The 24,595-nt window shown below is 41.0% G+C and overlaps 1 protein-coding gene across 2 annotated transcripts in view; it reads left to right on the top strand.

Annotated features, from left to right (window-relative positions):
* LOC144014178 (striated muscle preferentially expressed protein kinase-like) overlaps nucleotides 1-24,595 on the top strand; it is a 55,789-nt gene that overhangs the window by 8,371 nt on the left and 22,823 nt on the right. Inside the window, exons 3-13 of one of the 2 annotated variants that reach the window (XM_077513775.1) lie at nucleotides 7,933-8,031; nucleotides 11,536-11,686; nucleotides 13,268-13,569; nucleotides 18,425-18,564; nucleotides 18,654-18,742; nucleotides 18,823-18,998; nucleotides 20,227-20,410; nucleotides 22,104-22,177; nucleotides 22,248-22,406; nucleotides 22,508-22,697; nucleotides 24,300-24,529. In XM_077513775.1, coding sequence (XP_077369901.1) covers nucleotides 7,933-8,031; nucleotides 11,536-11,686; nucleotides 13,268-13,569; nucleotides 18,425-18,564; nucleotides 18,654-18,742; nucleotides 18,823-18,998; nucleotides 20,227-20,410; nucleotides 22,104-22,177; nucleotides 22,248-22,406; nucleotides 22,508-22,697; nucleotides 24,300-24,529 — 1,794 coding nt within the window. Of the gene's footprint in view, nucleotides 1-7,932; nucleotides 8,032-11,535; nucleotides 11,687-11,883; nucleotides 13,175-13,267; nucleotides 13,570-18,424; nucleotides 18,565-18,653; nucleotides 18,743-18,822; nucleotides 18,999-20,226; nucleotides 20,411-22,103; nucleotides 22,178-22,247; nucleotides 22,407-22,507; nucleotides 22,698-24,299; nucleotides 24,530-24,595 lie in introns of those variants that run through there. The other variant, XM_077513774.1, reaches the window with a different exon arrangement.

Below are 24,595 nucleotides of genomic sequence, written 5' to 3'. Positions count from 1 at the left end.
AAGTTTCAGAAATACACATCATATTCTGGGGGTCATGATTAGCTAAAAAAAAAAAAAAAAATCTCATGTATCGATTGTGTTTGAATACGGGTGTCAAGTGTGACAACTGTAAGTGCTGGAAAAGCCCACTGCCCTGCAACAGCGGTGCCCTCGTGGTTACCGATTATTTTTAGACTCATTTGATGAAGGCGGAGGAGGTGTAGAAAGCACAGATGTGTCTGTAAGGACAATTAAGTCTGCGTGCGCAAGGGAGGGATGGAGAGAAGAGCGTATGGGGGAGGTGGGAGGCAAGGGTAGTGAGAAAGTTGTAATAAAGAAGAGTGCTGGAGGGAAAGATGAAGGGTTGATGCACAGGAAGATCTTATAAAGAGAAAATAAAAATCCCTGATAAATTTGACACACACCAGAGAAGAGTGTTGTTAACAACCCTGCCATATTTGAAGACAATGAAGATTGTTGGAAATTTTGGCGCCTTTGTAGGTTTGCCACAGGTGTAAGCTGTGAAATGTTTTTGGAATGATGTTTCAATCTGCTTCGAGAGCTGAGATATCAATTATTTAGTAGGGCATTGACAATATTGTTGAATTTCCAGGAAAACTTCAGGTTTCCAGTAAGCAAGGGGGTTCGTTTTCCACAATATCAATTTGGGACTGCTCCACGGTGATTTGCTCGGGAAAGGCGGGACATTCTGTACAATACTTCCAGCTGATTGGACAATGCGGCATCTTGTACACGTTTGCTTTGACCAATCTTGGGCACGGATGAAAATGTCGTCTTTGTTCTTGCCGAAAGGGAGAAATGCACGAACATCTTTAGCAGCTAAAAATACACGAAGCGACTCTCGCTGTTCAACATTTAACAAGGAAACGGTGAGTCATTCTGCGAGAACAGAATTAATTGCAGCATCCATTCATCCATGTTAGGTTTGTTTGTTAGCTCCGGCGTCGGCTGCATATCCCGCCCCCAAAACACAATGTCGCTCTGTGATTGGTGGAAATCAAAGGGCTCGGTACAAGATGTGTTCTCCGGAGTTTGTGAACTCACAAATACCGCCAGAATTCATCTTGCAGAGCAAGGTTATGTTTTCGGGGCTGATTCTAAAGTCATCCATCGGTTTGACAGGCATGTTTTTTGCCGGGCGCTTTAGGCCTTCATGGGTTAAACTGAGAAAGTGTAATAGGTCCACATAAGAGAGATCCTTCAAAGAAAGGCAACCATCATCCTGCCTGTGGCTCACACCGCGTAAGAGACGTGAACAGGAACATCCCGCTAGCCTTGTACCCACAATGCTTTGCCTTCCAAAATATTAGCCTGAATAAGACACTTGCGGAATTTAAATTTCAACATTGAATTTTTTTTTGTCAATTCTGACCTCCTGATTAGATGCAGTTTCAGAGTGTAAGCTCAATTAGCTAGCCAAACCAACTGCATACTGTAATAGTAGAAATGGGCCAAGTACTGTCATTATATAAATGACTCACAATAACCACTGATGTGAATGAAGACACTCAAGTTCTTACAGTGGACTTATGGTGACTCATGAGTCACGCCGTACTTCAAAGTGCGTCAGTGGGCACTGCTTTAGCCACACTATGAGGAAAACCAAAATATTGACAAACTTTCCAAGTTTGTGTTCTTAGTCTTTATTTCCACGTTTTCACCAATCATCTTCAAACATAAGGAAGCGGATTGTATTAACTTGAGAAAAAAAAAAAAATCCTTTTTTTTCCTGTTTTACTGAATATTTTTTTCTGTCATAAAACAAATATTTAAAAAAAAAAAAACGGGAAAAAATATTCAGAATAACAGGAGGGAAAATTTATCAGAAAAACAGGAGAGAATAATATATATATATATATATATATATATATATATATATATATATATATATATATATATATATATATATATATAAAAAAGACAAATAAATGTTAAAAAAAACAGGAAAAAAAAAAAATATATATATATATATATATATATTGCAAAGTATTTAACTCATTCACTTCCAGCCAGTTTCACAGAAGCAATCCCGTTCGCTCCAATATTGTGTTCAATTGTTGTAAAAACATGGAACCAATCAAAAGAAAGATTAAAGTCTCTTCTTTCATAAGGAAAAAAAAAGTAAATTTCTATTTGTTTCCGTTTTGCAACAATTAGCATTGGAATATAGCAAAGTTTCATCATTATTCACAAATCTATTTAGAATTGTGAGTAAATGAGCTTTTTTTCCCCCAACATGGTCCTTATTGATCTCTTATACTCTGCTGCCACCTGCTGGCCATTTGTGTAATAACTACCATTTCTTCAACCCTTCTTTGCAGAGGCTGCATCAAAGCCTTCTGTATGCTTTAACATAAAAACAACGTAAAAACACAAACAAAAAAACGTATAAATACGTCTTTGGGACACAAAACATTTTTAAAAAATGTATTCATACGTTTTTGGGAGCAAAACTGTTAATTCACTTCACAGTCTTTAAGTGAAGATAAAGTGAAAAATGGAGGAAGACAAAAGTGTCATGGCGATAGAGAGAGAAGGATTGAGGGATTTTTGTTCATCTATTTTTTTTCCCGCCATTTGATGTTGTTTGGTGTATGGAATGTGGCAAACACACAGGAGAATATTCAATGTTCTACAAGACAGCTAGCAAATAAACAAAGGCAGCGTAAATTACAGTCGTGACATTTCCATTTCCATTTGTAAGCCATGTTCATTCCAACCTTCTACGCTCTCGTGTTTTGGTATTTGCCGTCATCTCCCTCCCTCCATTTCTTCTCCTTCATCAGTCATTTGCTGCCCCTTTCCTTCTCCTTTTGTTTTGTCTGCCTGCTCTGAAGGCAGCAGTTTCGCTTCTCATCTTCCCTCCTCCAACGTGGCCCATCTGCTTGCACCCTCCTCCTCCTCCTCTTTCTCATTTTGCGTTTCTGCCCTCGCTGTGGAGGCGGGGAGGGTGTGCGGAGTCCAAGCGGGATGCTGCTCATCGGTGCTCGCATATTACGCTCCGACACGACGACGCCTGCCTCAGTCTGCTTCGATGCTTCCCCCTCCTTCTCCTTCTCCCTCCTCAACCGTTCCATCGACGCCACACGGAAGCCAGCCGAATCCCTTTTTTGTGTTTTTCCACATTCCACGCCACACCCTCCCTCGCTGCTCAGGCATTAGTGCAAGCGTTTGGATGCTACAGGTACAAATTTTGTCCAACAGACAGAAAGCGGGATGAAGAAAATCTGGTCCAAGAAGAGGTTCCAGGCAAGTCCAAAATGAACACAATGTTGCACTTGTTGCGCTGATGAGATGATTTCGTATTTTTCCCTTTTGCCACGCCCCTCGCCTCGTAATAGCACACAAATGAGTTGTTTATTAGCATACCTTAATTTGTGAAAACTAGTACGCAAATGTGTTTGTTGTTGTCTTGCCTTATTTGAGTAACTAGTGGTTGACTTATCCAGTCATTGCAATGAAAAGAAGTAATTAGGCAAGAATGAAATGAATGTTCTAAGCTAAAAGTGTGTCAGTGGGCTACACTCAATTTGATTTGATTTCAAGACCCTTTGGTATACAAACAGATGTTTTCCTTGCCGATCCGCCGATCACGACGAGCAGCCAGGCAACAGTTGCCTCACGCCAAAAAATACTCAGCCATTGGCTGAGGAAATGTGGAGAAGGAATCTGTCTTATTTTGGGAAGGGGTGGGTGGCGCTTTTGTTACTTTCCATCCATTCCAGTGTGTCATGGCGGGTCGCTCTCCATGGTTCTGATTGACAGATTGCGGCCTGCTCACACGCACACGAAAAATGAAAACTCTCATAACAACCGTGGTTTGCATTGTGGTCGAACAGCACTGTATCTCACTTATAGTGATTGGTGAAGTATAACTGCAATCTACAACCACAGTAGTGCGGTCACTGTCAAATATTTTTTTAAATTGAGTCCTCTATCCATTAGTCAATCGATTAATCGACTACTCGGATACATTTTAATTTTGCATTCACATGTATTACAAAGCATTTTTTTCTTCCGCTTCGGTCATTGTTTTCCAAAGTCAAAACACGTTTGTCTTATTTTGATTAAAAACAGAGGATAATCAGTCTTCTTTCATGAAGCACTACAGAAATCAGTGAACAATTACTGTTGATATGTTGAAATCACAGGATTTGGACAAATGATTTTTTTGCCCTCTTGTTGTTCGATCAGGTGATGTCGTTAATATTTGTCAATTGTGGGCATGTGAAGCCGTTTAAGACACTTTTGTGATTAAGGGCTAAATAAATAAGACTTCATTTGACAATTTTAAATAAAAAAAAAAAGGTTCCAAACGGTTACTGGATTATTGAAATAGTTGTCAATTAATTTGGTAATCAATTCATTGTCAATTAATTGATGAATTTTGACAGCTCTAAACCACAATGAATTAGTAGCGTCAATCTAATGATATAGTTATCCCTGAAAATTCGGACTTTTCAACACAGCTCTTGAATTGGCGGCTTCCATTGCCAACGTGTACCATTTACGGTGACTGCTTACTCTATTTTGAATACAGATGAGCATGACATTTGTGGAGTAGCCTACTATGCTTTATAGGACATTTCACCAAGATTTTACATGCTCATCCAAGTGGCAAAAGCTTGAATGATCTCAGATGCCACTACAGGTAAACAACCCCTTCTTTCATTTGGCCAAGGTAGAGCGATTTGAGAAAACAGGCTGTCAAATTTCTATGTAATGTCAAATTGTTTCGAAAGGAGACGTTTCAATAAATTCAGATGCAAAAGAGCCCCAAAATATCTCAAGAAAATTGCCTATTTTTTTCCATTGAACAAAAGGCAAGCTAGCAAGTGGTGTAGTCCAGGATATACACGGATATACAGAGTATACCCACGTCTTTTTCAGTCAGCATTGAGTATACCGACTTGTAAATCCCCCCTGATGCACACCGTTAAGCCATGACCTACCCTCCTCTGCTTCTATTGGCTGGTACCCTCTGCCGTACACTGATTAGATTGGCTAACTTTTGGCATTTGAGAACTGATGAGCCAATCAGAGACAGAGGCGGCCACACAATGGTGACCCAGAAATTTAGGTCAGGTCAACTGATTTTCCCTCGTACACAGGAGACTTGATTGTGACGTGGGTTCGATTCCCGGGGTGGACGCATACCGGTTACACACTAACGACAAACTCAAGTTTTATAAATGATGATTTTTAAGTACCAGTAAATTAAAACAAAGAATTGCAGCAAATAGCAATACTTAAGTCTAACCAGACTGTTGTTGACTATTCTTGTTTAACATAAACTTTATGCTTGCCTCATGATAAATACATTTTATACTATTTCAGGCTGTTTGTGTTACCAATGTTAGGGTTTGGAGGCTAGAGGACCGAGGTGCAGGGAAATAGGGTGAGGAGGCAGAGGTGCAATCAAAAAGAGATTTAATTAAAACAAGGAGATAAACCAGGATCTAACTGAGAAAAAACAATAACATCCAAAAAAACAAGCAAAGCAAACCGTGGGGGGAACTTCAGGGCAAAAAACGGGCAGCATGACGTGAGGGAAACACAATGAATTGACGCCGACAGCGGGGAGACAAGAAACTAAATACACGCACACACTAATTGACAATTAGACACAGCTGGGGAAGACACAAGTGGAAGAGGATGCTGATTGGTTGACACGTGAGGAAGGGCAGGCAATCACAGGTGGACATGACAATGCTTGACAAGACTAGGGAGGCACACAAGGACAACAAAACAAAACACAAATCATGACTGAACCTAAAGAAACAGGAGGACAAAATCAAACTAAACCAAAATTAAACCTAAGCCATGTCAAAAGTAACAAAATCAACCCAAACCCAACCCAAACCATGACAACCAAACTGTTCTTAGCAAGTCATGATCATTTTATTATTGTGAGCAATTACAAATAACGGATTTGTTGCCATTTCTAAAAGAGGACTTTATCTGGACAATATCGGTACTTAAAAATAAATAAATAAATAAATAAATAAATAAATAAATAAATAAAATTGAGAGTATATCCACTTCTCCATGGATTACAACACCACTCAAGCTAGCCACTATGTTTTGCTAAATTTCTCAAAGACAACGCAACTAAAATGCCTTCCACAAACCCGATGATCGCAGTTTGTCTCTTCAAACATGGCAAGTTAAGTTTGTAGGCAGGTTCCCGATCTTTTCTGTACAGCTATTTAGGACATCTGCTCGATTTATCCTCCTCACCTTACAGGTTCCGCTGGAATAATGTCATTTTTAAAAAAGACATTTAAAAGCAAAATAAGTTCTTCAGTTCAGGTCATTGGTCGTTACTTTCTTTTCTGCTACCTTATTATTGTAAGGTAGCCGACATCTATTAAGCACGACATAAAAAGGAGAGAAGACTCTCAGTTCAAAGCTCGCGAGGAGAGAGGAGAGGAACTGACCAATACAGTTCACTACTACACTCTCTGAAAAAAAATCCTCTCCTCACCTTCTCTTTTTATCTGGTTTCCACGCCCCTAGTTCCATAGGAGTTCCAAACCTAATGATGCAAATGCAAAACATAATTGGAACACAGTGTACTTGTTTGTCTATGTGTGTGTGTGTGTGTGTGTGTGTGTGTGTGTGCATGTGAGTGGAAGATTGCCGAGTACGTGTGTGGTCAAGTTTGCAATCATTTCTTAACATGATGCAATGGTCCATAGTAAGCAAGATCCTATTTGCCAATAACACTTGTTCTTTTGTCTTGTTGCAGAGAAGCGGCCATTCCACGCGGACTTTTGGCAGATTCACGCATGGTGTGTTGTCATTATGAGCTTTTTTCCCCCCTCTCGTTCTGTTTGACTTTAGCCATTTTGAGATTTTGGAACGGTCCCAGCAATGTTTTATTTTTTTGCTGCTGGATTATGTCTGCTTTGAAGTGGCCATCGACGAGAGTGGCTCGTACGAGTGTACATCCATCCGCCCCCGCCATGCAATAACTTTGCAATTTAGTTTCTGCATTAAAAAGCCTGGCGTGAACAATGTCTGACCCCTTTGGGATATTTTTGTTCAGCTTATCTTGTTTGACACTAAATCACGATGACATGATTTCAACCGTCACATTGATTGTGAGGTTGTGACTTCCATGCCAGAGATTGAAGAAGCTCTTAAAGCTAATTTGATGCAGCTGAGTGGATCGACATCTTACTACAAGTAAAAAAAAAAAAAAAAAAAAAAAAAAAAGAGTGATGACTTAAATGCTGATTGTTGATCTTGCAACCATTAGGCCGAGCCGCCGGAATGATCTAATCAGGATCTGGCTTGATGGTGCGCAGCGCCAATGAGGCGTGGCCAAGCCAAGCGCCGTGAGCGCTAAACATATGTGTGGGGCCAAGCGCCGGTTTTAAAACCTGCGAATGGGTACGAAGAGGATCGGTCGTGTGGGTGAGAGGGATGCTGGTTTCCATAGTAACGGTGCTCTCCCGTCTGCCCTCTCTTGCTGCCACTACGGAAGCGAAGTTTTCCGCTCCTGCCGAAAGCAAAGCTACGGTAAAGCCGCCTCTTTTGATTCCTCGCCCGCCTATTCTTTATTTTTTTTCCTTCCTTTGTGGTTTCATCTCATTGGTGTGGAGATGTGATTTCATCCACATACGCCGTTCCTGGTAGCTGTCCTATATCTTTTGATGTTCTCTTGCATTTCATTTGGTTGTGGTTTAATTCACATGTGACTGTTTTGGCGTTCCACAACCCACACCTTATGTGCGCTACTCAGATTTTTTTTGGTTTTGTTGACATGGTAGTCTAAAGTGATCATTTTGGTGGAAAGAAAATCAAATGTTCTCCTCTTTTTCCATGTATACAAGCCATTAAGAACTCCCCTGGGGAAGTTGTCCTCTTCTAACTCCCCTTCTTGGCTCAGCCATCATTTCTTTCTTTTCCTAATTTCAATTCCAGATTCTGAGACCACAGAGGATGAGACCACGGAACCCCAGATGGAAGCCAAAGGAGGGCTGGGGAGACACCAAGACAAGACCACCCGGGGAGGACCTTTAGGTATCAATGCTAACATTGAAACATGACTTGTTGTATCAAACATGGACACAGTGTAAGCAAAAAAAAAAAAAAAAAAAAGTCATTCATTTTGACAATTCTTTTATTACTTCATATGCTCTATTAAGAAAAAGTCATATATATACAATAAATTAGGGATGCACGATAATACTATTTTCAACCGATACCGATATCGAATAATTTAGAACGTGCCGATGTCGATAACCGATAAGAAGCCGATAACTTAAATACAAATACACTTTCGAGTCCTCCCGATCAGTTGAATGATTGCAAACTTGACCACACGTACTCGGCAATCTTCCACTCAACACTGTATTCCAACTATGTTTTGCATTTGCATTTTTAGGGTTGGAACACCCATGGAACGAGGGGCGTGAAAACTAAATAAAAAGAGGGTGAGGAGAGGATTTGATTGATATCTCTGCTTCAAAGACAACCAGTAACTCATTTTGATTTTGCCAAAACAAAACGGTCATGTTTTAAAAATGCAACAAAAAACTGCGAGGGTAACATTTTGTGGAGACAGTAAAGAAAGCCCACACTTGGCGACTGCCATGTCAACATGATGCACCGTCTGTCAATATGAGGTCGCGCGCATCATGACATCACAAATATGCAAAACTACCATAGGAGAGGGGAGGGGTTGAAGATTTTGGCACAACCTGAGCCACAAATACAACGGATGGATCAACGCGGTATGTCTATTATTATCGATGGATTTCTTTATCTGTTTTATCTGTTTCACGTCAAATTGGTCCATAATTGCCAATAATTATTGGCTACCCATATTATCGTGCATCCCTAGTTTTTTCAGGACAGATACCGATTATTAGTAGTCAAGGAGGCCGATAACCGATATTTGAAGTCGATATTCATTTTCAGTGAAAATGGGGGGGAAAAAATATTGGCGTAAAAATGTTTTAAATACAAATTCCAATCTTAACTCTGTGTTGATGTCATGTCAGATGTTGCTTATTGAACATTTTTTTCAGACTTTTCAAAATATAGATTTTTTATTTTATTTTATTTTTTAATTTTAGACAATTGACATCCTTTTAAATTTCTAACAAAATGTTCAGGGAGCTCCCAAGGTTATCAGTTGGTCTTAAAAAGTTAAGTAAATACCATAGCTCTCTATAGGTTTCTCCAGTAAATATTTTTCCCCCCCAAATTTAAAACTGCTACGCATTTCTTTTTTTTCATGTCAAACAAAAACAAATGGTTCAGAAGGTTCTCAGATTGAGATTAAAATGGTTTTAGATTTACCTTTATGTTGGCGGTCAGATTTTAAAAAAGGCTGACAGGCCGATATTTGTCGAAATGCCCAATATTGGCGCCGATAATCGGCGGTCTATCTCTACAATAAATCAATGATAACAAGAAATAAGTGGAATCAAAGTTGATGAAAGTTGCTGTACCTTGGAATCAAACTGTGCTGCTAAAACGGGACCACATTAACAATCTTTGGATCTGTTCAATGACGGCAGTTTTCCCAATATGAAGAAATGTGTTGATTTGAGCAGACGTAACTTAATTCTCAGGCTCTCGTATTGAACGTAAATGGCTTCAGTTGAAGCTGCCTGCTCTCACATTCCTCCAAACCCGGCAACAAGTACGTCTGAATTTAGATCCCAAATATTGACGCCCTCCTCCTCCTCCCCCTCGTCCGCCACAAGGACACTTCCCTCACTTGTGCTCTGTGTTGGCTCTTTTTTTGCTTCTGCGTTGGCGGAGCGGCACCCCACACATCCCCAAGAGAAAGCAAACTCGAAGAATATGCAATGAGGGTGGGAGGAGGTGATCCATCATTTGTTCTCTTGAAGGAGTAGCTTGCGGGCGCCTCCACAGCAACACAATATCAACGCAAGAAGTGCTTGTTTAAAAGAAATGCAAAAAAATCATTTGCAACCATGAAGTTAGGGACCATGAAGTGACATGATATTTAAATTCCGGTACAGTAGCAGAAAATGATGGTTCAATAATCCCATTTGTCCATCATTCTATACTGGGGTATCGATCCAGAAGTGCAACAGATCACAAAAGTCACGGTTTGGATCAGATCGCGGATATGAGTCATGGATCAGATCGTTTTTCGAATCGGAAAAAAGAAGATAAATAGCACTTTGTTTTCATTTATTTTTAAATTGTTTTTTTTTTTCATTAAATTAAAACAAAATAAATTCAAAATATCTTATAGGGCTGTTTCGGATTTCGTGTTTTCATTTATTTTGTAAAACGCTTTTTCCCGTTTAAAAAAAAATAAAAAATCAATTCAAAATGTCTAATATAGTCGTTTAAGATTTAGGAACAGAACTTTAAATGCAATATAAGGCAGAAATATTCTCGTTTTATACATGGTTCATGTATAAAATAACAAGGTAATTACCGGTAATGCTTAAAGTTGTGTTCCTAAAATCTAAACTGCTGTGTTTGACATTTTGAGCTGAATGTTTTTCTTTTTGGGCAAAAGTGTTTTATAAAATAAATGAAGACAAAGTTCTATTTATCGTTTTTTTTTTTTTTTTTTAAATGATAAGACCTCAAAATGCGATTTAAGGCACATTCACTTCCTTTAAACATGGAGAGTGAATTACAAAGTAGCCTTGGTCCAGAATATTGAAAAAGAATTCAAGTAAGCCAGGTACCAGCTGTCAAACTCATTTACAGCTACCAGGCAGGTGCTCGTTGGTAATGCTAACGGCTATCTGCTAGCCACTTACGTCCCAGATCTCTGCCGTATCATGCAATGATGACGTAATTAATGGGGTTAGATGCCACGGACTTCCGAATTCCGGGTTTGCACACATCAGCGCTGTTTCCGGCCACAGGTGGCTGCGTTCCAACACTCGCACCAATAATTTGTACTTTATGAATGAATTACGTCGTTGTCGTCCTCTCTGCTCTGTACAGCTTAATGCCGCTATAAACGCTTACTCTCGCTCCAACCTCGCTTTCAGATAATGTCATATTTCTCGCAACTGTTACTATACTACAATGTTGTTGGTGCAAATCCATTGCCATGTGTGGTAAATCAGGTCCAAATTTGCTCCCAGATGTCAGAATTTGTGGGTGTGTTTGCGCCGGTATATGATTACAGCAATATCCTTAGTGAATAGGTGGGTAACTGGGCGCAGACTGCGGGTGCAGTTGTGGTGCAATATTTCACGCTATTAGCGGACACGGCACATTCTTAGTCAATCGACCCCTTTGTTTTATTTTTTGTTTTGTTTTCCTCCAAACAATACGCGATCTGAACCCTGGGGCCTGATCCGAAACGACCACGGATCAGTGATGATCTGTTTGATTTTAGCAGTTATTAACAAAACTTGTACTTGACCGCAATTTAAAAGGTCAGCCTCAACAATGGGCTTAAAACAGACGGCAAAACGCCTATTCATATGTTTGTGAAAATGATGGTCAGTATGATATATAGTAATCCAACATTCATACGCTGCTAACCACTTCCTTCCTGTTTGGTCCATCTAGGTGAGGGGGATGGGATGATGGACTATAACCCTGACGCTTGCGATCACCGAGGTACCCTTCCCGGCTCCTACGACCCCGTGGTGGAACGAGAGCTCCGGACTCTGGGCTCCCGTCCTCCGGGGCCCAACATGGACCCCGCAAACCCATCCAGGCAAGCTCTCGGCGGCGGTCCCGCGGAGGGTCCCTTGCCCGTCCGTCACCTGGGTGTGGAGCCGCTGATCCGCGCCTCCCACGCTAACCTGGCACGACCCGTTCAGGGGTCAGAGGAAAGTGTTTCTGTCGGAAGCGACTACTACGGCAGCATGTTCAGCCTCTACCGGGGGAGAACATTCTCCATGCCCTTATAGGCAGAGTCTGCAAGGCCAAATTGATAAAGACATTCAAAGCCAAGATGTCGTCAATTGATCTCCACGTTAGCATTTACTACGGATTCCGTTTTTTTCTTCATCAACTCTTTGTTTTGGTGCCGCACTTTCCTTTGACTTGATGTTGCTGTGGGAGCATCTAACTATTTCTCGACTGACATTTTCTTGCACTGTGAGTGTACCTTGCTGCACGTTTTCTGGACTCTCACCTTTTTACGCTTGCAGTGGCATGGATTTAATATTCGCATGAACACAAACTTCTAATAACCACACGAAGGGGGTCTTCCTTCTTGGCATGGCGTTTTGTTTTTTGTTTTTTTTCCCCTCCACTTCACTACATTTAGATGACATTTCTGACAAGTTCATGTGAAGTCCTCCATGTGGCTACTTTAAATGTTATTATCAAGCCATCTGCACTTATTTGTTAGCAGAAAAAAAAGTGACATAATAAGACAAAATGGCACGGAATGACATCGGTTCCTTCCAAAGCTTCTGGCAAATCCACAGGAGCTTTAACGTCACCCCTTATTTCCCTTCAAACCTCATCCCTCCAGGATTCCGGATAATGACGAATCACATCTCAACTCAAGCTCTCCCCAGCCACTTCTCATCCCCTACACAAACTGGACTTAAGCACCCAATGGAGACCACGATCAGTGCGGACCACATCATATTTCTCAGCTTGCGCCAGAGCAGGGATCCGGCGTTAATAACCAGGTGGTGACCAAACTGGCTCGCGCAGGGCCCGAGCACCCTGACAAGGGCCCAACTTTTGATGATCGGAGGGTGAGTGTGGATCAAGCAGTAGTTAGATCCATTCCAGACTGTGGAAAGACCAACGACGCACAAAACTCACAAAAGCCAGCTGCCTTCAATCAACGAGCCTCCTCGCTGGAGGACACGATGAGGGCTCAGGGCTACCCAAACAAGTTCAGTGAAGAACTGGAAAGGATGGAAACGCTTGTTGGGAGTGCAAGAATCAGAAAGGCGCGTTCGACTGAGCAGCTGGTGACAGGCAAGCTAGAGCCCGTTGCGGCCAAAAAGCAGGAGGCGAGGGATCGAGTCATGAAGGGAGCTCAGGCATGGGAGACTGCTGGCGGATCAAAAACCTTATCGGAAGTTCCGGAAAACGCAAAGCCGAGCACGAAGACTAACTCGGAGCATTACTCATCACAAGGAAGGATGGGGAATGTTAGCGTTACCATGGCGACAGCACTAGTTCAGCAGTTGCCAGGGCAACCATTGCCAACAGCCACAAAGACCACACTCACCAGGTTTGAAAGGGAATCATCTCGACTGATGATTGTGTGAAAGGGAAGGCTTCAACTATCAAATGACTTGCATCCTCTTTTTGTCTTTCAATGCAGGAAAAGCACACCAAAATGTTCAAACACGTCAGCAGAACACCAATCTCCGTCAAGTAAGGAAAAGGACAGATCCCGCAGTCCAATGGGGAGAAGCGTGTCGCCAGTCCCAGTGAGGGCAACGGAGTCGCAGTATCCGAGCAAGCCTCCGCGTCTCACCCCGTCACCCGCACCTTCAGTCAGCCCGCTTCCCAAGAGGAGGAAGGCGGAGAATGCGGCCGTTCCCGCCATCCTAGTAGAAGATAAAAGTGAATGGGATGCAGGCCCAATGAGGGTGAATGATGCCAAAAGTGGCTCTGCACAAGGTAAACGTCTACTTTGTGACCATTGGTGTCCTTTAATTCCGTGTCAGGTGATTTCAAATTTTGAAATCACAATCGCATGACGTCAATAGTTAACTCACGGGTAATCGCAAATTTTATATTTTCTACATGCGTAATAAATTTTTTTTTCTTTTTTCATGCTCTTAACCAACCCTTGTGCGCCGGAACCCCGGAAAAAAGATATAAGGGTTAACATGAAAGTGGAAAAACTAAGTAATATGCCTGCATCATTTAGTCATTGATACATTTCATAAAATAATTAATAAAATTGAGTTAAAATGAAAGAGATGTACTGTAGTGTAAAAAACGAGTGTGATCTTGATTTGTGTTGAGATCATTTATCTGCCACTAGATGGCATAATTGCATTTTTAAGACATTGGTGACAGCTCAGTGCATTTTTCTTTCCATATTAAGAGCTAACTAATCTTTAACATGAAGTAACTTGTGAAATTTTGCACATTTTTCAACTTCACCCCAGTCTCCACAAATATATGCATTATTATTACCGGTACATTTAATACTGCTAAATTTTGACATGGATGTGTCTGCTACATTGCGACTGAATTCCCCCAGTTTTATAGGCTTTCCAACTAAGGGGAGGTCATTACTCGCGCGTTTATATAAAAAAAAAAAAAAAAAAAGTGGCATTAAAACACAATTTAAATTAACGCGCTAATTTTGACGCCCCTATCTTATATACTTGAGAAGGAAAATACATCAGAGCGTAATGTTTTGCTCTTCATATCCAAACAAAACGAAATGAGGAGATTGAGGTGCCCAACCACTTTTCATGGCAGTGGTGGTTACCATGGCAACTCATTCCTCATTGAACATTTGAGTCCAAATGGTTTGTGTTTCTATTGTGCATCCTTTCTGCTCATGCATGATGCAGTTTTGTCTGCAAATGTAAATGATGTCGCCAGCAGCTTGGGCCTGCGTTGCCATATTAGGCCGGCGAGTCCACCTTGCTGGAGTATTTTTAGCCACCCTCGTCTTCTTCAGGGCAAATGCACTCTGCCTTGTGTCCCTGTTTGAGCCTTTTATCTCGCTGATGTTGTCCAGGCAGCGTGAGCTCAAATGAGTTGCAGGAAGCTGTTTTTTTTGTTTTTTTTGTTTTTTGTTTTTTTCCCCTTTCCTTCTTCTTTCTTACACACACACATCACATGGACGTAGAATTGAGGCCGGCGTCGCTTTTGATCCATTGGGCGATCGGAAATCAATATAATTTGAACAAATGTCAACGGCAGTGTGGGCGTCAGGATGTCGGTAACGTCAAATGTTTTATTTTTTCCGGGAAGCGGGATCACAAGTGTGCAGCCGCTTTGTAAGAGTTGCCGGCTTGACGTAAACGCCCCGAGGAGTGTTTATCCCTTACAAACGTGACTCGGACAATTGGCGCTTGGTACGTTTTTGCTTTTCGATTGGGTTTTAATAGTTCTTTGTCGATTCCACTATAATACATTATACAGTGGCTTATTTTATGTTGAAGCTTTCCTGAGGTTGAGAGTTTGAATTTGGGCTCTGGACTTCCTTTTGTGCTGTTGCATGTTCTCTCTGTGCTTTTGTGGATTTTTTTTCCGACATTCCAAATGTGAATGCTTGCTTTTGTCTCATTTTGCTCACTTACTTTGATGCTCATAACTAGAGCTGCAACAATCACAATTTTCCGGCCAATCACCGATCCCCCATCTTTAAAACGTCTGTCCTGCTAATCTCGGTTTATCCCAATATCATTATGATTATTATTATTATTTATTTTTTATTTTTTTTATTTTTTTTACATAATATGCAGCCACCTTCAGTGCCCCAATCTTGTCTTATTGAAAAACATTGAACAATATCTGTGAAATAATAACAGTTTGTTTTAACTGCACAATAAGTATTTCTCTCAAATAAAAATAAAAGCCTATTAATTATCTCAGCAGAAGAGGATACTTTTTTTTTTTCAAACCTCTGAGGAGAGAGATAAGATCAGTGGAAAAGATCAGTTTATTTTTAAGGGATCACCCAAATTTAAGGAAATCGTGGCCGAGAAATCGGCCGGAGGATCGATCGGTGCACCCCTATTCATATTTATGCACAGAATCAGATATTCTAATTTTGAATCATTTCATCGGTGGATCAATTTGAGTTAGGATTTTGATGTGATATTTGCAAATACGAGCGCAGATAAGCTGAAAGATCGAATATACCCTGTCATTGCAAGCAGTCCATGATATATACAAATAGACTAAATATGCAACATGTACCCAAACAATCTCAAAAGTACAGCAAAAGCTGGTCGTAGCCATCAATCAATCCATCCATCCAACCATTTTCTACACGGTTTACCCTGTTCAAGATGACGAGTAGGGCTGCACGATATTGGAAAAACATGCGATATAGTTGCTGAATGTAGCGATATCGATATTATTGCGATATGTAACATGTACCTAAAAAAATTACATTTTTATTATCTAATGAAAGAATTACATTTTTTCTCATTAGGCAAAATAATCAATCTCAATGTATTCTTAATTAATTGTAATTACCGCTCGATAATGTTCAACTATTGGATGGCAAGGCAGTGCACATTTCGTTAAGTACACTGTGTTCCAACTAAGTTTTACATTTGTATTATTAGGGTTGGAACACCCATGGAACTAGGGGTGTGGAAACCAAATAAAAAGAGGGTGAGGAGGGTTTTTTTTTTTTTTGCAGAGAGTGCAGTAGTGAATTGTATCAGTCAGTTCCTCTCCTCTCTCCTTGCGAGTTTTGAACTGTGTCTTCTCTCCTTTTTTTGTCATGTTTAATAAATATCAAACAGGTAAACCTGACAGTTTGACTGGTCAAGTTCAGATAAAAGCATAATATTCCATATCAAACTTAATGCACGTCTTTGCATAGGCCAATATCGCTATATCTTCGATATATTGTGCAGCCCTAGTGACGAGTAAGCATGAAGCTGATCCCAGCTGACCTCAGGTGAATGAAGGGACAACATGCGGTGTTAGCCAAACGCTAATTCGCACTCACATTCTCAGTTGCTCATTGGAAACCCAGCACATGCAGCAGACTTAAGATGGATGCAGCAACAGTGAATAATAATGATATGACGTACTTGATCATCATCGTCATCAAATATTTTAGTTTTAATATATTTTGCTATTTTCATTTTGTGAACATTCTCAAAACTCATCGTTTCTGTTTAAAACAATTTGAGCTTTGAGAATGTTCGCAAAATATCTTCAAACAAAAATACTTACTCACAGCCACGTCAGTCCAAATAAATGTCCTTTAATGTTTCGTATAACTTTACAGGTTTTCACTGCCTAGTTTTGCCACTTGTGTTTCTGCACCAATCAATATCTGTTGACAAAGGATGTAGCATGTGAGACGTTTTCTCACGTTCGGCACCAAGATCAGATCACGGTTGAATGATGAAAAACCTCTCATTCCGGATTGGGCTTTTACAAAATTATGTATAAAAGCAAGCTAACTAAAGCTTAAACACCACCTGTTTTAGCCCGGATGAGCTTTAACGGGGCATGTGAAATTTTAGCGAGAGTACCAAGTGTTCCATCTCGTCGTCAATTAATTGTGACGCACAGGTCCAGCACTGGGAATAAATAAAGTTCATAAGTCAGATGTGATGGGATTCATTCATTCATTAAGCTGCTGTGCACATCACTTTGCTGCCTCCGCCAAATTGTTACAAGTGCGCACTTTGGCCAAAGAAAAGTAGACAGATTGTTCCAATCTAGAAGTTTACCATGCGGGCCCGACTGTCATATTTACTGACTGACTCAACACTCAATGTTTGGGAATTTATTGTATTGTATATGTAGGGCTTACTTTTGCTCTCTCTCTTCTTTACGTATATATAATGGATACAACTCATACCAATATATCTGTGCACTTAAGATGAACATGTTTTGTTTATTTTTTATGTTAGTAAGAACAACCCATTATGATATAAGTATTAGGAGGAGGAATAGATAAGTTTTTGTACTTCTTCCTACTCCTTTGTACATGTAAATTATGATACTATTGACGATGTTTTTTTTTCTTTTCTCCATTTTTTAACTTCAACTTGTATTTTATACTTGTGATTAGGGATAGACCAATTATCAGCTGGGCCGATTATCGGTGCAGATTTTCAGCATTCTGACAAATATCAGCATCAGCCATTTTGAAGAATTATATGGCCAATAATAGGCCTATTTAAAAAAAGTGTTCAAGGGGAAAAAAAATCAGGGAACTAATTATTTAAATTTTCATAGATGCTTCTGAGCTTGGTAACTTCTGTCCTCGAAATTAAAAACTAAGATGAGTAAAATTTTAATACTTCAGATATTTTGAAATAATAATAATAATAAAAAAAAACTTTATTTACTGTAGCAAACAATAGGGAGCTATTTACTTACGTTTTAATTTCACTTTTGAAGACATGCTATACTGCCCCTGAAAGATCCCTGAGCTTTTTGTTCGATCTTTAAAACAAAAATGTCTATTGACTAAGATTATTATTATTTTTTTTACGAACCCTAAACATTTTTCAATAAACATATGCTTAAAAAAATAAAATAAAACAAGAGCTGGAGTTTGTATTTCTTATTTTCCCTTTTAGTGAAAATGAACGTCTGCTCCAAATATCGGTCAGCGGCGTCCTTGACTACGAATAATCTGTATCGATCTTGGAAAAAAAACCATATTGGGGTATCTCTACTTGTGATGTGTTTATGTTTATATATTCAATAAACCAACCAAGAGCACATAATTGCTCAAATTGCCCAAATGTGGCTTTTTCGCCAAGAGTGAACTGCTTCGAATTGGATTAATCTCCTCTTCTTCCAGAGCAAAGCGGAAGACCAATCCGAACGCTGGGAGTCAGAAGCCCCGCCCACAATTCAGATGAGGAGTACCTGAGTCTGCAGGAGGGTGTGATGGAAGAATGTGCTCAAAGTGTCCATTTCAAGAAACCTCCCTCTTTCCAGGTACGGCCTCTACACAGCAGCAATAATCATCCAGAAAATGTGTCAAGCACTAAATGATGTTTTTTTTTTTTTTTTTTTTTATTTAAAAGGTGGGGCCATGCGACCAAGCAGTGATGGAGGGCCAAGATGTTGTCATCGCAGTAAAAGTCAGCGGGCAGCCTAAACCCGTAGTTTACTGGTGATATATTTGACAAATACAATGGCCAGACATTACCTCACACTCCGTTGAATGACCCATTCCATGTTTTTGTGAGCCAGGCTGAAGGACAAGGTGTCGGTGAAGTCAGCGGGACGCTTCTCCTTGAGGGAGACGGAGAACGGGGCCAATGAGATCCGGATCATCTCAGCGCAGAGGTCGGACGCGGGGCTCTACGCCTGCCAGCTTGTCAATGAGAGCGGAACAAAGCAGGAGGAGTGCAGACTTGAGGTCAAAGGTCAGCCATCCAAAATCCTTTTCATGGCTTTGTGACCAATTTGTTGTCAATTCAATTGAGGCAACGCAAGTCTTGTTGGACATTGAGGACGTTTCGCCATTGGATGCAAAAGGCTTCTTCACTTCCAAATTTGAGCTGTGGAGTCCTCCAGGGGGCTGCGTCCCCTCATAGTGCTCACATGAGGGTTGTTGTTGTTGTTGTTGTTGTTGTTGTTGTTGTTGCCATGTGTGGCATGTGAATGACTTTATTTATTAATTTAAAAAAAAAAAATAACAACCAGTCATTAAACTGCCTGGTGGCAAAACGGCTCATTAGTGGCCACTTTTTCCCATTCCGTGAAACATCTGTCAGGAGATGTCACTCAAACAAAATGTCGGATGGATGGATGGATGGATGGATGGAATTGGGTTTTGGGTGAATGGATGGATGGGTGGGTCGGATGGATGGATGGATGGATGGATGGATGGATGGATGGATGGAACGGATGGATGGCTGGATGGATGCAAATTGATGATGCATGGATGGCTGGTTGGCTAGATGGATGGATTAATGGATGGGTCAGTCGGATGGATGGGTCGGATGTATGTATGTATGGATGGGTGGGTCGGATGAATGGATGGGACGGATGAATGGATGGATGGATGGATTAATGGATGGTCGGATAGATGGATGGGCGGAGGGATGGATGGATGGTTCGGATGGATGGATGGCATAGAGATGGATGGATGGCCAGATTGATGGCAGATGGATGGACAAATGGATGATGCATGGATGGCTGGTCAGATAGATTGATGGAACGGATGGATGGATTAATGGATGGGTCGGTCGGATGGATGGATGGATGGATGGATGGATTCGGATGGATGGATGGGACGGATGAATGGATTAATGGATGGGTCAGATGGATGGATGGATGGGCGGAGGGGTGGATAGATGGAACGCATGGATGGATAGTTGGAAGATGGATTGATGGATGGATGACAGATGGATGGACAGACGGATGATGGATGGATGGGCGGAGGGAGTGATGGATGGATGGAACGGATGGATGGACAGTTGGAAGATGGATTGATGGATGGACAGACGGATGATGGATGGATGGATGGATGGACCGGATGGATGGATGATGGATGGGCGGATGGATGGACCGGATGGATGGATGATTGATGGATGGACGGATGATGGATATACAGATAGTGAATAATCATGATATGTACTTGATCATCAGCCGCAGCGCAGACACAGCTGGAAATGATCCGAGAGGCCAAAGATGTGTCGGTGGAGGCCGGTGAGTCGGCCATGTTTGAATGTCACATGACAGGACCTCCAGACGTGGACGTGGATTGGCTGTGCAACGGGAAGCTGATCCAGCCTGCGCTGCTTAACTGCAAGATGCAGTTTGATGGCCGCAGGTCAGTTCATACGGCTTTTTTTTGTTTGTTTGTTTTTTGGGTGTTCTGCGGGCTTGTGTCAACTTTTAGTACTAGTTTTGTTGAGAACTAGTAGTAGTTTTAGTTCAAGCATCTTCACACAGCATTCACTTTTGTAGATGTAAGTCACCTTGTCGATTATTACTTGCATACAAGGTTAAAGTATCTGACATTGGTTGATGGATCAAAAGTAATATTGTGATATTGATTGTACTGAAATATTGGAAGTCTAAAGCAAAGCATATTGTAAAAAATGTTAGCATCTTTATTTAGTTTGCTTGGTTGTTGTGTGAAGCTTAAAGATCTGTTTGTTGGCTACAGTTAGCATCCAGCCACACGTTAGCTTGGTCAGCACGTTTAGCATTGTGATCATTAAAATAGCATTGACCTTTTGACTTCACTTGATTAATTATACCAATCTGGAAGTCTAAAACAAAAGTAGTCTATGTTTAAAACATAAACATCTTTATTTAGTTTGCGTGGTTGTTGTGCGAAGTTTAATGATGTTTGTTGGCTACAGTTAGCAGCTAGCACACGTTAGCTTGGTCAGCACGTTTGGCATAACAAGCTTGTGATCATTCAAATAGCATTGACCTTTTGACTTCACTTGATTAATATAAATTAAGCCAACATTGAAAGTCTAAAACAAAAGTAGCGTAGCCTATTTTTAAAAAGTAAGCATCTTTATTTATTTTGCTTGATTGTTATATGAAGGTTCAAGATCTGTCTGCTGGCTACAGTTAGCTAGCACACATTAGCCTGGTCATCACATTTTGCCTAAACAAGCTTGTGATCAAAACATTCATGTTTTTTGACTTCACTTGATTAATATGAATTAATTCAACCTACTGTAGCCTATTTATCAAAAGTAAACGTCTTTATTTAGTTAGTTTGCTTGATTGTTGTATGAAGGTTTAAGATCTGTCTGTTGGCTACAGTTAGCAACTAGCACACGTTAGCCTGATCGTCGCGTTTAACATATGCCTGAGCAAGCTTGTGATCATTCAAAAGGCATTGACGTTTTGACTTCACTTGATTATTATAAATTAATTGAACCGACCTCAATGTACTTCTTCAAGTTGGATGGGGAGTTTTTGTTTGCCAATGTTTGGGTAGGCAAATACTATGTAAGAAACTCGTTCCTAGAAGTATGTGTATAACCTATAAAGATGGTGTATACAGGATCAAAGTAAAAGCGCATACCATTATTTCTGAAGTGTAGTGCAGTAAAAGTTACATTTGCTATAAGTGAAAAATTTTCACGAGTAATGAAGTATAAACTCCATTACTTTACTAGACTGTTTTTTTTTTTTTTAAACTTTTTACTAGTCAAAGTTATAGTGTTAACTAATTGATTAATCACAAAAAAAATTGCATTAATCATGTAATTACACAGATTAATCACAATATTAATTTTGACCACAGATGATCCTTTAGCTGACAGTGGATGGTTACATTAAAGGTAACAGGTTGTGTTTGAGCAATAAACATAACTAGATGCTTTAAATAATTAAAAATACATTAATAATAAATAGAAGTAGAAATAAAAATACTTTTTTTTTTTTTTTTTTTTTTTTTTTTTTTTAATGAACTGATTCTTTATGATGAATCCAAATTGTAAAATGTGAATAATCTGATTAGAAATGTAATCGTTTGATGCCACGTTTTTTCTCAGATGCCGCTTGCTGTTGAATTCGGTGCACGAAGACGACAGCGGGACCTACACTTGCAAATTGAGCACAGTGAAAGGTGAACAACCGGAACCGATCGATCCGATTCATGATGGCGATGATGAGAAAAATACATGTTTCATATTTAGACGAGTTGACCTCCAGCGCTAAGCTGACGGTGACTCCCTCCAAGGAGCCACTGTTCACCCGTCAGCCGGACGTCCTGGAGGTTATCGCGGGTCGCACGGCCCGCTTGGACTGCAAGGTGAGCGGCTCGCCGGCGCCGCAAGTCACCTGGATGCACTTTGGTAGGGAGGCTCAACTTGACTTGCCACTGTTTTCCCCCACAAATCTCGTCACAACGTGATCTTCAAAGGAATGTCGTGTTTCTCCTCTCGGTGCCTTTCAGAGTCGCGAGTGGAGGAGAGCGACGACGTGTGCATTCTCAGCGAGGGAGGTCGCCACTCGCTCGTCATCGCCAACGTCAGCGCTGACGCGGAAGGCTTCTACACGGCCGTGGCTCGCAACGTTCACGGGACGGCGGAATGCACCGCCGAGCTTTATATACAAGAGCACAGGGCCGCCGTCTCCTCGCACATGTAAGACGTCACTCGGGATCAATTACTTTAGAAATCACATTCCCACTGCCCAGTACTTTACATTTAGCAAAATCTCACACCACCAAACTGATATGTCCACCACATTTACCGTATTTACTCTGTGTAAAAGCTGGGCCTGTTTAGTTGAACACAAAGCTATAATTTGGTCCTATAAATCAGTGGTCCACAACCTTGTATCCACCGCGGACCGGTTCATAGGGTGGTAGGTGGTAGGGGGGTGAAAGGATAGGGGGCGGTCAGGGCATCTCGCATCAAGCTAAATCCGGTATATTTCAAAATAAAACCGTTTGCGAACTCGTTTTTGGGAGGTAAGCTAGCTATCTGCATAGCATGACATGAGTTGGATATTTAAGACAAAAAAAATAAGCTCAGAATAAATTAAGCATGTACTTACCCATGGTAGAAGTCCCAGAAATAATGTCCCAAAAGCATATGGATGTGACAACAGGCAAGCGTGGCTCTTGTATACAAAATAGGACTCAATATACACGGTTGTTGTCGCGTGAACTCAACTCTCCAGCGTCATCTTGTGGTCTGGCGGGTGCACATTTACGGACAATTGCAGTCCGTGCGGCCGCCATACGGAAAACGCACCGCGTCCGTTCAGCTGTCAGTAATTGGGTGTTATCATCTTGACATGCTTTTCAAAATAAAACATTTTAAAAGCCTCGGTTAATCAATTAACCCGAAGTACAGTAAGCTTTATTTTTTTATTTTTTTATTCTTTCAACTGTGCTGCCGCCGCGGCCCGCTCCAAAGTGGCCCACGGCCCGGTACCGGTCCACGGCCCGGTGGTTGGAGATCACTGCTATAAATCACATTTGGTGGCTACACAGGTAACTGTACCTTCTGCCCTCTAGTGGGAAATCATTGAATTGTTCTGCCTGTTAAATGACAGAATAACTGTCACATAAGATTGAAACTACACTCCCATGACTATCCAACCAGTGACTGAAGTCAAAATCTAGTGGTCTACTGTATCAAATGCAACAGGTAAGTCAGGAAGCAGGAGGCAAAACCCTGTTTTGACAGATTTTGCAAGGCCCACAGAACATTGCGTTGTATTGCTATAAAAACATGGAACCTACAAAAAGAAAGATTCGAGTTTCTTATTTCATCAGGTAAAGAGTAATTTGTATATGTTACCATTTTGCAGCCATTAGCATTAGAATATAGCTAAGTTTAATCAAGATTCACATTCCTTCAAAGGGTTAAAACACTAACAAACAGCTTGTTGCAAAATGGTCCTGGCTGATCTCATACTCTGCTGCCACCTGCTGGCTGTGTTTTTAATAACTACCATTGCTTTAAGCCTCCTCTGCATGTCAGAAGCTGCATCAAAGCCTTCTGTATGCTCTTTCATAAAAAAATTTTTTGCATGGGCCAATATCGCGATATCGATATTTTTTTTGTGGAGCCCTACTTGCTGGTTTTAGTTTGTTACTCGCGGATTGCTGCTAACTTTGTTAGGTCGACTTTCCAATTTATAGAAAACAATGCATGAAGAAAGCAACAGCATCATGTCTTTGGCAGATGTAATAAAAAGCAAAACAACAGTGCAACTTTTCCACTACCCCGCAGGTCCAAACTTGAGAAGATGCCGTCCATCCCGGAGGAGCCCGAGCAGCCGGAGAGCGACACGGTGAAGAGAAGCATGCCGGATTTTATCAAACCTCTGGCTGACCTGGAAGTGATTGAAGGCAAAGAGGCGGTGCTCACCTGCAAGGTGACCGGCCTGCCTTACCCGGCCATCACCTGGCACCACAACGGGAAGCGAATCGAGAGCGGCGAGGAGCGCAAAATGACGCAGAGTGAGCAAAAAACCAAAACGGGTCGTCATCTTTGAGCGGCAAATAAGAAAGGTTGTGCGTGTTAGT

Source organism: Festucalex cinctus, chromosome 2 (genome assembly GCF_051991245.1).
Source record: "Festucalex cinctus isolate MCC-2025b chromosome 2, RoL_Fcin_1.0, whole genome shotgun sequence".
Classification (NCBI taxonomy): Eukaryota; Metazoa; Chordata; class Actinopteri; order Syngnathiformes; family Syngnathidae; genus Festucalex; species Festucalex cinctus.
The sequence above is the reverse complement of the archived record's forward strand: the minus strand, read 5'-3'. Positions and strand labels throughout refer to the sequence as shown.